Source organism: Palaemon carinicauda, chromosome 20 (genome assembly GCF_036898095.1).
Source record: "Palaemon carinicauda isolate YSFRI2023 chromosome 20, ASM3689809v2, whole genome shotgun sequence".
Classification (NCBI taxonomy): Eukaryota; Metazoa; Arthropoda; class Malacostraca; order Decapoda; family Palaemonidae; genus Palaemon; species Palaemon carinicauda.
The window spans coordinates 103,618,594-103,635,215 of NC_090744.1; the positions used below are offsets into that span (position 1 = coordinate 103,618,594).

Here is a 16,622-nt window from a genome sequence, read left to right on the forward strand (position 1 = left end):
AACAGATTTAATACTTACACCCTCTATATGATTAATTTTTAATTAGTTATTGATGAATAACAAATCTAGAAATGTGTATTTGGAACATTTTGCAATAATTTTTTATAACTCAGAGAGTTGAATATTATGTAAAACATTTTTAGATATCATTTATGTAATTGCTTTCATATTATACGAAAATAGTCACATGGAAAATTGAATTCATAAAATTCTTGTGTATTCTCATATAACCCTCTTCCTGAGCAGGATCTCTTACTCATCTAACTCACTGACCTTTATCCTAGCATTTATTCCCTCTTTATTGCATGCTCCTTCTCACTCTTCTTTGTTTCCAACACTTTATAACTTCTACCTTTTCTCATCCAACTCCCTTCCCTCTTTTACTCACTCATTCTCCACTTATTCCCCAATCTTCTCTTTATTCTCCTCACTTCTTCCCTTTCCCTCCAATTAACACTACTAATTCTTATTCCCCAACTCTCTCCTTATTCTCCCCACTTCTTCCCTTTCCCTCCAATTAACACTAATTCTTATTCCCCAACTCTCTCCTTATTCTCCCCACTTCTTATATTCCCCGATAATTAACACCAAGTCTTATTCCCCAACCTTCTCTTTATTCTCCCCATTTCTACACTTCCCCTCCAATTAACACTAATTCTTATTCCCCAAACCTTCTCTTTATTCTCCTCACTTCTTCCATTCCCCTCCAACCAACACTAATTCTTATTCCCCAACTCTCTCCTTATTCTCCCCATTTATTTTCTCCCCCCCATTACACCAAATCTTATTACACAACTCTCTCTTCATTCTCCCAACTTCTTCCCTTCCATTCCAATCATCACTAATTCTTATTCCCCAAACTCTCTCTTTATTCTCCCCACTTCTTCCCTTCCCTTCCCATCAAGACTAATTCTTATACCCCAGCTCTCTCTTCATTCGCCCCACTTCTTCCCTTCCCTTCCAATCATCACTAATTCTTATTCCCCAAACTCTCTCTTTATTCTCCCCACTTCTTCCCTTCCCGTCCAATCATCGCTAATTCTTATTCCCCAAACTCTCTCTTTATTCTCCCTACTTCTTCCCTTCCCTTCCAATCAGCAATAATTCTTATACCCCAACTCTCTCTTTATTCTCCCTACTTCTTCCCTTCCCTTCCAATCAGCACTAATTCTTATTCCCCAACTCTATCTTTATTCTCCCTACTTCTTCCCTTCCCTTCCAATCAGCACTAATTCTTATTCCCCAACTCTCTCTTTATTCTCCCCACTTCTTCCCTTCCCTTCCAATCAACACTAATTCTTATCCCCAAAAATTCTCTTTATTCACCCCGCTTCTTCCCTTCCCTTCCAATCAACACTAATTCTTATTCTCCAACTCTCTCTTTATTCTCCTCACTTCTTCCCTTCCCTTCAGCACTAATTCTTATTCCCCAACTCTCTCTTTATTCTCCCTACTTCTTCCCTTCCCTTCCAATCAGCACTAATTCTTATTCCCCAAACTCTCTCTTTATTCTCCCTGCTTCTTCCCTTCCCTTCCAATCAACACTAATTCTTATACCCCAGCTCTCTCTTTATTCTCCCTACTTCTTCCCTTCCCTTCCAATCAGCACTAATTCTTATTCCCCAACTCTCTCTTTATTTTCCCTACTTCTTCCCTTCCCTTCCAATCAGCACTAATTCTTATTCCCCAACTCTCTCTTTATTCTCCCTACTTCTTCCCTTCCCTTCCAATCAGCACTAATTCTTATTCCCCAACTCTCGCTTTATTCTCCCTACTTCTTCCCTTCCCTTCCAACCAGCACTAATTCTTATTCCCAAACTCTCTCTTTATTCTCCCCACTTCTTCCCTTCCCTTCCAATCAGCACTAATTCTTATCCCCAAAAATTCTCTTTATTCTCTCCGCTTCTTCCCTTCCCTTCCAATCAACACTAATTCTTATTCTCCAACTCTCTCTTCATTCTCCTCACTTCTTCCCTTCCCTTCAGCACTAATTCTTATTCCCAAACTCTCCCTTTATTCTCCCTACTTCTTCTCTTCCCTTCCAATCAGCATTAATTCTTATTCTCCACCTCTCTCTTTATTCTCCCTACTTCTTCCCTTCCATTCCAATCAGCACTAATTCTTATTCCCCAAACTCTCTCATTATTCTCCCCACTTCTTCCCTTCCCTTCCAATCAACACTAATTCTTATTCCCCAAACTCTCTCTTTATTCTCCCCACTTCTTCCCTTCCCTTCCAATCAACACTAATTCTTATTCCCCAAACTCTCTCTTTATTCTCCCCACTTCTTCCCTTCCCTTCCAATCAGCACTAATTCTTATTCCCCAAACTCTCTCTTTATTCTCCCCACTTCTTCCCTTCCCTTCAAATCAACACTAATTCTTATCCCCAAAAATTCTCTTTATTCTCCCCGCTTCTTCTTTTCCCTTCCAATCAACACTAATTCTTATTCCCCAACTCTCTCTTCATTCTCCCCACTTCTTCCCTTCCCTTCCAATCAACACTAATTTTTATTCCCCAAACTCTCTTTTCATTCTCCCTACTTCTTCCCTTCCATTCCTATCAACACTAATTCTTATACCCCAGCTCTCTCTTCATTCGCCCTACTTCTTCCTTCCCTTCCAATCAACACTAATTCTTATTCCCCAAGCTCTCTCTTTATTCTCCATACTTCTTCCCTTCCCTTCCTATCAACACTAATTCTTATACCCCAGCTCTCTCTTCATTCGCCCCACTTCTTCCCTTCCCTTCCAATCATCACTAATTCTTATTCCCAAACTCTCTCTTCATTCTCCCCACTTCTTCCCTTCCCTTCCAATCATCACTAATTTTTATACCCCAAACTCTCTCTTTATTCTCCATACTTCTTCCCTTCCCTTCCTATCAACTCTGATTCTTATTCCCCAACTCTCTCCTTATTCTCCCTACCTCTTCCATTTCCTTCCAATTAACACCAATTTGTATTCCCTAACTCTCTCTTTATTCTCCATAGTTCTCCCATTCCCTTCCAATCAACACTAATTCCTATACCCCAGCTGTCTCTTTATTCTCCCTACTTCTTCCATTCCCTTACAATTAACACTAATTTTTTTATTTCCCAACTCTCTCTTCATTCTCCCCACTTCTTCCCTTCCATTCCAATCATCACTAATTCTTATTCCCCAAACTCTCTCTTTATTCTCCCTACTTCTTCCCTTCCCTTCCAATCAACTCTGATTCTTATACCCCAGCTCTCTCTTCATTCTCCCCACTTCTTCCCTTCCCTTCCAATCAGCACTAATTCTTATTCCCCAAACTCTCTCTTTATTCTCCCTACTTCTTCCCTTCCCTTCCAATCAACTCTGATTCTTATTCCCCAAACTCTCTCTTTATTCTCCCCATTTTTCCCTTCCCTTCCCATCAACACTAATTCTTATACCCCAAACTCTCTCTTTATTTTCCCTACTTCTTCCCTTCCCTTCCAATTAACATCAATTCTTATTCCCCAACTCTCTCTTTATTCTCCCTACTTCTTCCCTTCCATTCCAATCAACACTAATTCTTATACCCCCGCTGTCTCTTTATTCTCCCCACTTCTTCCCTTCCCTTCCAATCAACTCTGATTCTTATTCCCCAAACTCTCACTTTATTCTCCCCACTTCTTCCCTTCCCTTCCCATCAACACTAATTCTTATACCCCAAACTCTCTCTTTATTTTCCCTACTTCTTCCATTCCCTTCCAATTAACATCAATTCTTATTCCCCCAACTCTCTCTTTATTCTCCCTACTCCTTCCCTTCCATTCCAATCATCACTAATTCTTATTCCCCAAACTCTCTCTTCATTCTCCCCACTTCTTCCCTTCCATTCCAATCATCACTAATTCTTATTCCCCAAACTCTCTCTTTATTCTCCCCACTTCTTCCCTTCCCTTCCCATCAAGACTAATTCTTATACCCCAGCTCTCTCTTCATTCGCCCCACTTCTTCCCTTCCCTTCCAATCATCACTAGCTCTTATTCCCCAAACTCTCTCTTTATTCTCCCCACTTCTTCCCTTCCCTTCCAATACGCTAATTCTTATTCCCCAAACTCTCTCTTTATTCTCCCTACTTCTTCCCTTCCCTTCCAATCAGCACTAATCCTTATTCCCCAACTCTCTCTTTATTCTCCCTAATTCCCTTCCCTTCCAATCAGCACTAATTCTTATTCCCCAACTCTCTCTTTATTTCCTCTACTTCTTCCCTTCCCTTCCAATCAGCACTAATTCTTATTCCCAAACTCTCTCTTTATTCTCCCCACTTCTTCCCTTCCCTTCCAATCAACACTAATTCTTATCCCCCAAAATTCTCTTTATTCACCCCGCTTCTTCCCTTCCCTTCCAATCAACACTAATTCTTATTCTCCAACTCTCTCTTCATTCTCCTCAATTCTTCCCTTCCCTTCAGCACTAATTCTTATTCCCAAACTCTCCCTTTATTCTCCCTACTTCTTCCCTTCCCTTCCAATCAGCACTAATTCTTATTCCCCAAACTCTCTCTTTATTCTCCTTACTTCTTCCCTTCCCTTCCAATCAACACTAATTCTTATACCCCAGCTCTCTCTTTATTCTCCCTACTTCTTCCCTTCCCTTCCAATCAGCACTAATTCTTATTCCCAACTCTCTCATTATTCTCCCTACTTCTTCCCTTCCCTTCCAATCAGCACTAATTCTTATTCCCCAACTCTCTCTTTATTCTCCCTACTTCTTCCCTTCCCTTCCAATCAGCACTAATTCTTATTCCCCAACTCTCTCTTTATTCTTCCTACTTCTTCCCTTCCCTTCCAATCAGCACTAATTCTTATTCCCAAACTCTCTCTTTATTCTCCCCACTTCTTCCCTTCCCTTCCAATCAACACTAATTCTTATCCCCAAAAAATCTTTTTATTCTCTCCGCTTCTTCCCTTCCCTTCCAATCAACACTAATTCTTATTCTCCAACTCTCTCTTCATTCGCCTCACTTCTTCCCTTCCCTTCAGCACTAATTCTTATTCCCAAACTCTCCCATTATTCTCCCTACTTCTTCCCTTCCCTTCCAATCAGCACTAATTCTTATTCTCCACCTCTCTCTTCATTCTCCTCACTTCTTCCCTTCCCTTCCAATCAACACTAATTCTTACACCCCAGCTCTCTTTATTCTCCCTACTTCTTCCCTTCCCTTCCAATCAGCACTAATTCTTATTCTCCAAACTCTCTCATTATTCTCCCCACTTCTTCCCTTCCCTTCCAATCAACACTAATTCTTATTCCCCAAATTTTCTCTTTATTCTCCCCACTTCTTCCCTTCCCTTCCAATCAACACTAATTCTTATTCCCCAAACTCTCTCTTTATTCTCCCCACTTCTTCCCTTCCCTTCCAATCAGCACTAATTCTTATTCCCCAAACTCTCTCTTTATTCTCCCCACTTCTTCCCTTCCCTTCCAATCAACATTAATTCTTATCCCTAAAAATTCTCTTTATTTTGCCTGCTTCTTCTTTTCCCTTTCAATCAACACTAATTCTTATTCACCAACTCTCTCTTCATTCTCTCCACTTCTTCCCTTCCCTTCCAATCAACACTAATTCTTATTCCCCAAACTCTCTCTTTATTCTCCCTACTTCTTCCCTTCCATTCCTATAAACACTAATTCTTATACCCCAGCTCTCTCTTCATTCGCCCCACTTCTTCCCTTCCCTTCCAATCATCACTAATTCTTATTCCCAAACTCTCTCTTCATTTTCCCCACTTCTTCCCTCCTCTTCCAATCATCACTAATTCTTATTCCCCAAACTCTCTCTTTATTCTCCCTACTTCTTCCCTTCCCTTCCTATCAACTCTGATTCTTATTCCCCAACTCTCCTTATTCTCCCTACTTCTTCCATTTCCTTCCAATTAAAACCAATTCTTATTCCCTAACTCTCTCTTTATTCTCCATAGTTCTCCCATTCCCTTCCAATCAACACTAATTCTTATACCCCAGCTGTCTCTTTATTCTCCCTACTTCTTCCAATCCCTTACAATTAACACTAATTTTTCTTTCCCAACTCTCTCTTCATTCTCCCCACTTCTTCCCTTCCATTCCAATCATCACCAATTCTTATTCCCCAAACTCTCTCTTTATTCTCCCTACTTCTTCCCTTCCCTTCCAATCAACTCTGATTCTTATACCCCAGCTCTCTCTTCATTCTCCCCACTTGTTCCCTTCCCTTCCAATCATCACTAATTCTTATTCCCCAAACTCTCTCTTTATTCTCCCTACTTCTTCCCTTCACTTCCAATCAACTCTGATTCTTATTCCCCAAACTCTCTCTTTATTTTCCCCATTTTTTCCCTTCCCTGCCCATCAACACTAATTCTTATACCCCAAACTCTCTCTTTATTTTCCCTACTTCCATTCCCTTCCAATTAACATCAATTCTTAGTCCCCAACTCTCTCTTTATTCTCCCTACTTCTTCCCTTCCATTCCAATCATCACTAATTCTTATTCCCCAAACTCTCTCTTTATTCTCCCTACTTCTTCCCTTCCCTTCCAATCAACTCTGATTCTTATTCCCCAAACTCTCTCTTTATTTTCCCCATTTTTTCCCTTCCCTGCCCATCAACACTAATTCTTATACCCCAAACTCTCTCTTTATTTTCCCTACTTCCATTCCCTTCCAATTAACATCAATTCTTAGTCCCCAACTCTCTCTTTATTCTCCCTACTTCTTCCCTTCCATTCCAATCATCACTAATTCTTATTCCCCAAACTCTCTCTTTATTCTTCCTACTTCTTCCCTTCCCTTCCAATCAACTCTGATTCTTATTCCCCAAACTCTCTCTTTATTCTCCCCACTTCTTCCCTTCCCTTCCCATCAACACTAATTTTTATACCCCAAACTCTCTCTTTATTCTTCCTACTTCTTCCCTTCCCTTCCAATCAACTCTGATTCTTATTCCCCAAACTCTCTCTTTATTCTCCCCACTTCTTCCCTTCCCTTCCCATCAACACTAATTCTTATACCCCAGCTCTCTCTTCATTCGCCCCACTTCTTACATTCCCTTCCAATCATCACTAATTCTTATTCCCCAAACTCTCTCTTTATTCTCCCTACTTCTTCCTTTCCCTTCCAATCAACTCTGATTCTTATACCCCAGCTCTCTCTTCATTCTCCCCACTTCTTCCCTTCCCTTCCAATCATCACTAATTCTTATTCCCCAAACTCTCTCTTTATTCTCCCTACTTCTTCCCATCCCTTCCAATCAACTCTGATTCTTATTCCCCAAACTCTCTCTTTATTCTCCCCACTTTTTCCATTCCCTTCCCATCAACACTAATTCTTATACCCCAAACTCTCTCTTTATTTTCCCTACTTCTTCCCTTCCCTTCCAATTAACATCAATTCTTATTCCCCAACTCTCTCTTTATTCTCCATACTTCTTCCCTTCCATTCCAATCATCACTAATTCTTATTCCCCAAACTCTCTCTTTATTCTCCCCACTTCTTCCCTTCCCTTCCAATCAACTCTGATTCTTATTCCCCAAACTCTCACTTTATTCTCCCCACTTCTTCCCTTCCCTTCCCATCAACACTAATTCTTATACCCCAAACTCTCTCTTTATTTTCCCTACTTCTTCCATTCCCTTCCAATTAACATCAATTCTTATTCCCCAACTCTCTCTTTATTCTCCCTACTCCTTCCCTTCCATTCCAATCATCACTAATTCTTATTCCCCAAACTCTCTCTTTATTCTCCCTACTTCTTCCCTTCCCTTCCTATCAACTCTGATTCTTATTCCCCAAATCTCTCTTTATTCTCCCTACTTCTTCCATTTCCTTCCAATTAACACCAATTTTTATTCCCTAACTCTCTCTTTATTCTCCATAGTTCTCCCATTCCCTTCCAATCAACACTAATTCCTATACCCCAGCTGTCTCTTTATTCTCCCTACTTCTTCCATTCCCTTACAATTAACACTAATTTTTCTTTCCCACCTCTCTCTTCATTCTCCCCACTTCTTCCCTTCCATTCCAATCATCACTAATTCTTATTCCCCAAACTCTCTCTTTATTCTCCATACTTCTTCCCTTCCCTTCCAATCAACTCTGATTGTTATACCCCAGGTCTCTCTTCATTCTCCCCACTTCTTCCCTTCCCTTCCATCAACACTAATTCTTATACCCCAAACTCTCTCTTTATTCTCCCTACTTCTTCCCTTCCCTTCCAATCAACTCTGATTTTTATTCCCCAAACTCTCTCTTTATTCTCCCCACTTCTTCCCTTCCCTTCCCATCAACACTAATTCTTATACCCCAGCTCTCTCTTCATTCGCCCCACTTCTTGCCTTCCCTTCCAATCATCACTAATTCTTATTCCCCAAACTCTCTCTTTATTCTCCCTACTTCTTCCCATCCCTTCCAATCAACTCTGATTCTTATACCCCAGCTCTCTCTTCATTCTCCCCACTTCTTCCCTTCCCTTCCAATCATCACTAATTCTTATTCCCCAAACTCTCTCTTCATTCTCCCTACTTCTTCCCATCCCTTCCAATCAACTCTGATTCTTATACCTCAGCTCTCTCTTCATTCTCCCCACTTCTTCCCTTCCCTTCCATCAACACTAATTCTTATACCCCAAACTCTCTCTTTATTCTCCCTACTTCTTCCCTTCCCTTCCAATCAACTCTGATTTTTATTCCCCAAACTCTCTCTTTATTTTCCCTACTTCTTCCCTTCCCTTCCAATCAACTCTGATTCTTATACCCCACCTCTTTCTTCATTCGCCCCACTTCTTGCCTTCCCTTCCAATCATCACTAATTCTTATTCCCCAAACTCTCACTTTATTCTCCCTACTTCATCCATTCCCTTCCAATTAACATCAATTCTTATTCCCCAACTCTCTCTTTATTCTCCCTAGCTCTTCCATTCCCTTCCAATCAACAATAAATCTTATTCCCAAATTCTTTCTTAATTCTCCCTACTTCTCCCATTCCCTTCCAATCAACACTAATTCTTGTACCCCAGCTCTCTCATTATTCTCCCCACTTCTTCCCTTCCCTTCCAATCAACACTAATTCTTATTCCCCAAATTCTCTCTTTATTCTCCCCACTTCTTCCCTTCCCTTCCAATCAACACTAATTCTTATTCCCCAAACTCTCTCTTTATTCTCCCCACTTCTTCTCTTCCCTTCCAATCAGCACTAATTCTTATTCCCCAAACTCTCTCTTTATTCTCCCCACTTCTTCCCTTCCCTTCCATCAACACTAATTCTTATACCCCAAACTCTCTCTTCATTCTCCCTACTTCTTCCATTCCCTTCCAATCAACACTAATTCTTATACCCCAGCTCTCTCATTATTCTCCCCACTTCTTCCCTTCCCTTCCAATCAACACTAATTCTTATTCCCCAAATTCTCTCTTTATTCTCCCCACTTCTTCCCTTCCCTTCCAATCAACACTAATTCTTATTCCCCAAACTCTCTCTTTATTCTCCCCACTTCTTCTCTTCCCTTCCAATCAGCACTAATTCTTATTCCCCAAACTCTCTCTTTATTCTCCCCACTTCTTCCCTTCCCTTCCAATCAACACTAATTCTTATCCCCAAAAATTCTCTTTATTTTGCCCGCTTCTTCTTTTCCCTTCCAATCAACACTAATTCTTATTCACCAACTCTCTCTTCATTCTCTCCACTTCTTCCCTTCCCTTCCAATCAACACTAATTCTTATTCCCCAAACTCTCTCTTTATTCTCCCTACTTCTTCCCTTCCCTTCCTATCAACTCTGATTCTTATTCCCCAACTCTCCTTATTCTCCCTACTTCTTCCATTTCCTTCCAATTAAAACCAATTCTTATTCCCTAACTCTCTCTTTATTCTCCATAGTTCTCCCATTCCCTTCCAATCAACACTAATTCTTATTCACCAACTCTCTCTTCATTTTCCCCACTTCTTCCCTCCCCTTCCAATCATCACTAATTCTTATTCCCCAAACTCTCTCTTTATTCTCCCTACTTTTTCCCTTCCCTTCCTATCAACTCTGATTCTTATTCCCCAACTCTCCTTATTCTCCCTACTTCTTCCATTTCCTTCCAATTAAAACCAATTCTTATTCCCTAACTCTCTCTTTATTCTCCATAGTTCTCCCATTCCCTTCCAATCAACACTAATTCTCATACCCCAGCTGTCTCTTTATTCTCCCTACTTCTTCCAATCCCTTACAATTAACACTAATTTTTCTTTCCCAACTCTCTCTTCATTCTCCCCACTTCTTCCCTTCCATTCCAATCATCACCAATTCTTATTCCCCAAACTCTCTCTTTATTCTCCCTACTTCTTCCCTTCCCTTCCAATCAACTCTGATTCTTATACCCCAGCTCTCTCTTCATTCTCCCCACTTGTTCCCTTCCCTTCCAATCATCACTAATTCTTATTCCCCAAACTCTCTCTTTATTCTCCCTACTTCTTCCCTTCCCTTCCAATCAACACTAATTCTTATTCCTAAATTCTCTCTTCATTCTCCCTACTTCTTCCATTCCCTTCCAATCAACACTAATTTTTATACCCCAGCTGTCACTTTATTCTCCTCACTTCCATTCCCTTCCAATCAACACTAATTCTTATTCCCAAATTCTCTCTTTATTCTCCCTACTTCTGCCATTCCCTTCAAATCAACACTAATTCTTATATCCCAGCTGTCACTTTATTCTCCCCACTTCTTCCATTCCCTTCCAACCAACACGAATTCTTATACCCCAGCTGTCACTCTATTCTCCCCACTTCTTCCATTCCCTTCCAATCAACACTAATTCTTATTCCCAAATTCTCTCTTTATTCTCCCTACTTCTTCCATTCCCTTCCAATCAACACTAATTCTTATTCCCAAATTCTCTCTTTATTCTCCCTACTTCTCCCATTCCCTTCAAATCAACACGAATTCTTATACCCCAGGTGTCTCTTTATTCTCCCCACTTCTTCCCTTCCCTTCCAATCAACACTAACTTATACCCCAGCTTTCTTTATTCTCCCCACTTCTTCCCTTCCCTTCCAATCAACACTAACTTATACCCCAGCTTTCTTTATTCTCCCCACTTCTTCCCTTCCCTTCCAATCAACACTAACTTATACCCCAGCTCTCTTTATTCTCCCCACTTCTTCCCTTCCTCTCCAGAAATCGTCAGAAATAAATGAAAAATTGAACAAAGATTGGAAAAATGTATTTGTAACTGATAATATGCAGGTAAATACGGATATATTATACAAAATACTAAAGAAACTTGTTGAAAAATATGTACCGAAAAAAAAAAAAACATCAGACAAGCATACCAAGAGACAGAAGGATCTTATTTCAGAAAGTGGAAGAAAAATCTTGCAAAAGAAAAACATATTTGGAATATGATGGGTATAAAAAGTAAGATAGAAAATGCAGAAAAAAAGATTATACGATCGAAAGAAAATGAAAAAAAGGGTCTTAGAAGAAAGGGCACTTCCAAATATCAAGAAAACCCCCAAAGTACTTTACTCCTATGCATAAAAGATGAATAAAGGGAGATTAGAAATAGGCCTTTTAAGAATTGAAGGACGGTTAACGAATAAAAAAAGGAAATATGCAACATATTAGCAGAAAAATATAAGAGTGAAATCACGCCAAGAATTGCGAATGAGAATAATGAAACAGATGAGAGAAGAAAATAGTGAATATCTAACGGATATAGATATTAATGAAGCAGATATTGTGCAGGCTATAAGCGAAATTAAAAATGGATCAGCGGCCGGGCCAGATGGAGTTCCAGCGATTTTGTTAGAAAAAAACTTCACACATTATCGCGAAGCCGCTTGCAATACTGCTAAGACAAAGTGTAGATATGAGCGAGATATATGTTAAACATAAATTGGCATATATAAGCCCTATTTTCAAAAGTGGATCAAGACTAAAGGCAAGCAATTATAGACCAGTTAGTCTAACATCACATATTATGAAAGTGTATTAAAGGGTAATAAAAAAGAAAATAATGAATCATTTGGTTAAAAATTATTTGTTTAATGTAGTTCAACACGGTTTTGTGCCCGGAAAAAGTACACAAACCTAACTGCTAGCACACTATGAAAACATATATAAAAATATGATAAATGGAAAAGACACAGGTGTGGTATATCTAGATTTTGCAAAAGCCTTTGACAAGGTAGACCATAATATATTAGAGAAAAAAAATGAGAAAGCATAATATTAGGGGAAAGATAGGGAAAAGGATAAAAGAATTTCTACAAAACAGAAAACAAATAGTAGTTGCAAATGACGCGAAATCAGATGAAGCTCAGGTAATATCTGGCGTCCCACAGGGTACGGTATTAGCTGCACTGCTGTTTGTTATTATGATCTCAGACATAGACTGTAATGTTAAAGACTCTGTAGTGAGGAGTTTCGCCGATGACACAAGAATAAGTAGAGAAATTACTTGTGATGAAGATAGGAACTCATTACAACAGGAATATGTTATGCAACGACCAAATAGCAACACTGTTGGCTAAATATAAAGCAAAAATGGGAATGCTATTCAGACACTTTAAAACAAGAAAAGCTGAACACATGATTATGCTGTACAAAACTTATGTACGTAGTACACTCGAGTACTGCAATGTGATATGGTACCCACACTACCAAAAGGATATTACACAAATAGAGAGTGTACAAAGGTCCTTTACTGCTAGAATAGAAGAAGTTAAGGACCTTGACTACTGGGAAAGACTGCAATTTTTAAAACTATACAGTCTAGAAAGGAGAAGAGAACGCTACGTGATAATACAAGCATGGAAACAAATCGAAGGAATTACTGAAAACATCATGGAGCTTAAAATATCAGAAAGAGCAAGCCGAGGTAGATTAATAGTGCCCAAAACTATACCAGGAAAACTAAGGAAGGCGCACAGGACATTAATCCACAACGCACCAGCATCGATAATGCAGCGACTATTTAATGCGCTGCCAGCTCATCTAAGAAACATATCAGGAATGAGCGTAGATGTGTTTAAGAATAAGCTCAATAAACACCTAAGATGCATCCCAGACCATCCAAGACTGGAAGATGCAAAATACACCGGAAGATGCATAAGCAACTCTCTGGTGGATATATGAGGTGCCTCACACTGAGGGTCATGAGGAAACCCAAACATAGAATAAGGTAACACTAATTTTTATTCCCCAACACTACATTTTACCCAGTATTTCCCTTCCCCTCCAATTAACACTAATTCTTATTCCCTCTCTTTCTCTTTATTCTCCCCACTTCTTCCCTTCCCTCCCAATCAACACTAATTCTTATACCCCAGCCCTCTTTTTATTTTCCCCACTTCTTCCCTTCCCTTCCAATCGACACTGATTCTCATTACCCATCTTTCTCTTAATTATCCCCACTTCTTCCATTCCCCTCCAATTAACACTAATTCTTATCCCCCAATACTCTCTCCATTCTCCCCACTTTTTCACTTTCCCTTCCATTAACACCAATTCTTATTCCAACTCTCTTTTTTTCTCCCCACTTCTGCCCTCCCTACAATTAACACTAATTATCATTCCCCAACTCTCTGTATTCTCCCCACTTCTTTACTTCCCCTCCAATTAAAATCTACTATTTTATCTATCTAGGCATTGATTTTCATTTCATTATTCTCAAATGAGTATTATCAAATAGATTTTTGCTTCGTATCTTCGCTGGATTTTATGGAAAATTTGTGGGTGAAGGAAAAATGAATCCTTGCAAATACACTATTTCTTATTCCTTTATGTACGGATTATGGTGCAAAATCTTTTTTATTGTCGTGATACGAACGTTTGATGATATTCTTAACGGAATACTTTGTATTCAGATAAATATATCATCATCTCCTCCTACGCCTATCTATCGCAATTTAGGAATGAACGCTGAGATAAACAGGTTGATGTTTAATAAACAATCGTACATACCCACGCACAAGCAATTACACACGCTCTTTTATGTATATATATATATATATATATATATATATATATATATATATATATATATATATATATATATATATATATGTGTGTGTGTGTGTGTGTGTGTGTATACTGTATGTAATATAAATATAGGTATACATATATATACATATATATGTATGTATATATATTACATACATTATATATGCATATGTATACAGTAAGTATATATATATATATATATATATATATATATATATATATATATATATATATATATATATATACATTATATACAATATTATATATATATATATATTATATATATACAGTATATATACATATGTATAGTGGCTATATATATATATATATATATATATATATATATATATATATATATATATATATATATATATATATATATATATATATTACTGACGGTATATATATGTATAAAAAGTGTTTATATAAATGTGTATGTATATATATGTATGTATATATATGTATGTCTATATATATATATATATATATATATATATATATATATATATATATATATATATATAATATGTGCTTGTGTATGCATGTATATAGGTGTGCCTACATAAAGATTTAAAAGCTTAAGCAATAGAATATTGGATTTTGTATATTATGCAATCATTGATCTGAAGTTGTATTTATTTATAAATTAATTTTTAATTCTTAATGGTTCACGTAATTGGTGAGTTTTACGACTTCATCAATATATTCATAAGATAAAATTTAAATTTTATTTTCATAAGCAATTACACTTCATAATTTATTGATATAATTCCTTATATTTAACAGAAAATTGTTTTGCAGTAATGGGGTTTTCCAAATAATGACATTGTACTTATTACTTCAATGTATTTAATAACAACTTAGAAAATTAATTTTCTTATTGAATTGGTTTGACCATGAAAAAGATAAAAATGAAAAGACTTATCAGAAAGAAGACGTAGTCCAATGTGTCTGTAATAAACTTAATTACAAGATCAAATCACTACAGTTTCATTAAGGTTTTTTATATGTTTGTAATGTGTTTAGACTTTTTTTTCGGTACCGTAAGTTTAAAACAAAAAAGGGAAAAAAAATGCATCAATTTTTGTTTTTCAAAAACATCGTAAAATTTTCCATGGTTTAAAAGCTCTTTCCACTGTCATCCCTACATTAAAGGATCGGTTGTCTGTTGCGCCCTCTCAAATGCCTTCTATCAAAGGCACCCTCTTCCACCAAACCTCTTCTCTCCTTATCATCCTTCACCTTATCTTGCCATCTATTTCTCTGCATCCCTCCATTTTCTCCCTCTCTAACAGGTCCCCCGTAAGTTCCTCCGGAGTAAACAAGATATTTTGCATATTCTTATTAACGTTCTTTTTCGATTGAATGCCTTTTGTGAAATTGAGAGATAAACGGCTGTTCTCACGCCAAATGTCCTTACGTATTTCCTCATTTCAGTTGTCTTTCGTCTTAAGAAATAAACATAATTCATATTTCAGGATTCTTATATTGTGAAATGTCCTATTTCCTGTGTGAAATGGACTAAAACATCCCTGACTGGCATTCTGCTGGACGGGGGATTGAGTCCCGCTCAGAGTTTCTTGTAGTGTCTACAACCTCACCATCCTTGTGAGCTAGGGATGGCGTGTTTAAGGGAGCCTATAGGTCTACCTGCTTAGTCATCAGCAGCCATTGCCTTGTTCTCCCTAGTCTTAGCCTTGGGTGCTGATCATATAGATATATGATCAGTCCCTAGGGCATTGTGCAGTTAGCTAGGGCATTGTCACTATCCTTTGTCCCTGCCATTCATGATTGGCCTTTAATGCCTTTAATCTCTGCAGCCATTGCCTGGCCCTCCGTAGTACTAGCCTTGGGCGCTGATCATATTGATATATGGTCAATCTCTAGGGCATTGTCCTGCTAGCTAGGGCATTGTCACTATCCTTTGTCCCTGCCATTCATGAGTGGCCTTTAATGCCTTTAAACTCAGCTTAAAATAAAACAATCTGTTCCACTACGTAATAAGAGTAAAAGATAATTTTTTTTTCTTTCTTTACACAGGTGTCTTATGACATCGTTCTCACGTTACCTTCGTGCGAAGAGGAGGCAATGCCGACCTGGACTGATATATCTGTTGCTGCTCCACCACCTGAATATAATATTACAGTGACCAGGTAATGTTTGGCGAAATCTTTTTCTGTAGAAATTTGGGTCATAGATATATAACTGTTTTTGTTTGGCTGTGTCCCTAGAGGTTTTTGTATGTGTATATATATATATATATATATATATATATATATATATATATATATATATATATATATATATATTTATATTTATATATATATATATATATATATATATATATATATATATATATATATATATATATATATATATATAAATACACACGCACATACTGTATATATATACAGTATATGTACACTTATTTACTGTATATGGTTATATATTTATTTATATACCACACACATAAATATATATATATATATATATATATATATATATATATATATATATATATATATATACACGCACATACTGTGTATATATACAGAATATGTTCACTTATTTACTGTATATGGTTATATATTTATTTATATACCACACACACATAAATATATATGTGTATATATATATATATATAT

The 16,622-nt window shown here is 37.5% G+C and overlaps 1 protein-coding gene across 1 annotated transcript in view; it reads left to right on the plus strand.

Moving 5' to 3' along the window:
- LOC137660022 (uncharacterized) overlaps window positions 1–16,622 on the plus strand; it is a 153,592-nt gene that overhangs the window by 100,741 nt on the left and 36,229 nt on the right. Inside the window, exon 14 of the mRNA XM_068394752.1 lies at window positions 16,018–16,130. Coding sequence (XP_068250853.1) covers window positions 16,018–16,130 — 113 coding nt within the window. The remainder of the gene's footprint in view (window positions 1–16,017; window positions 16,131–16,622) is intronic.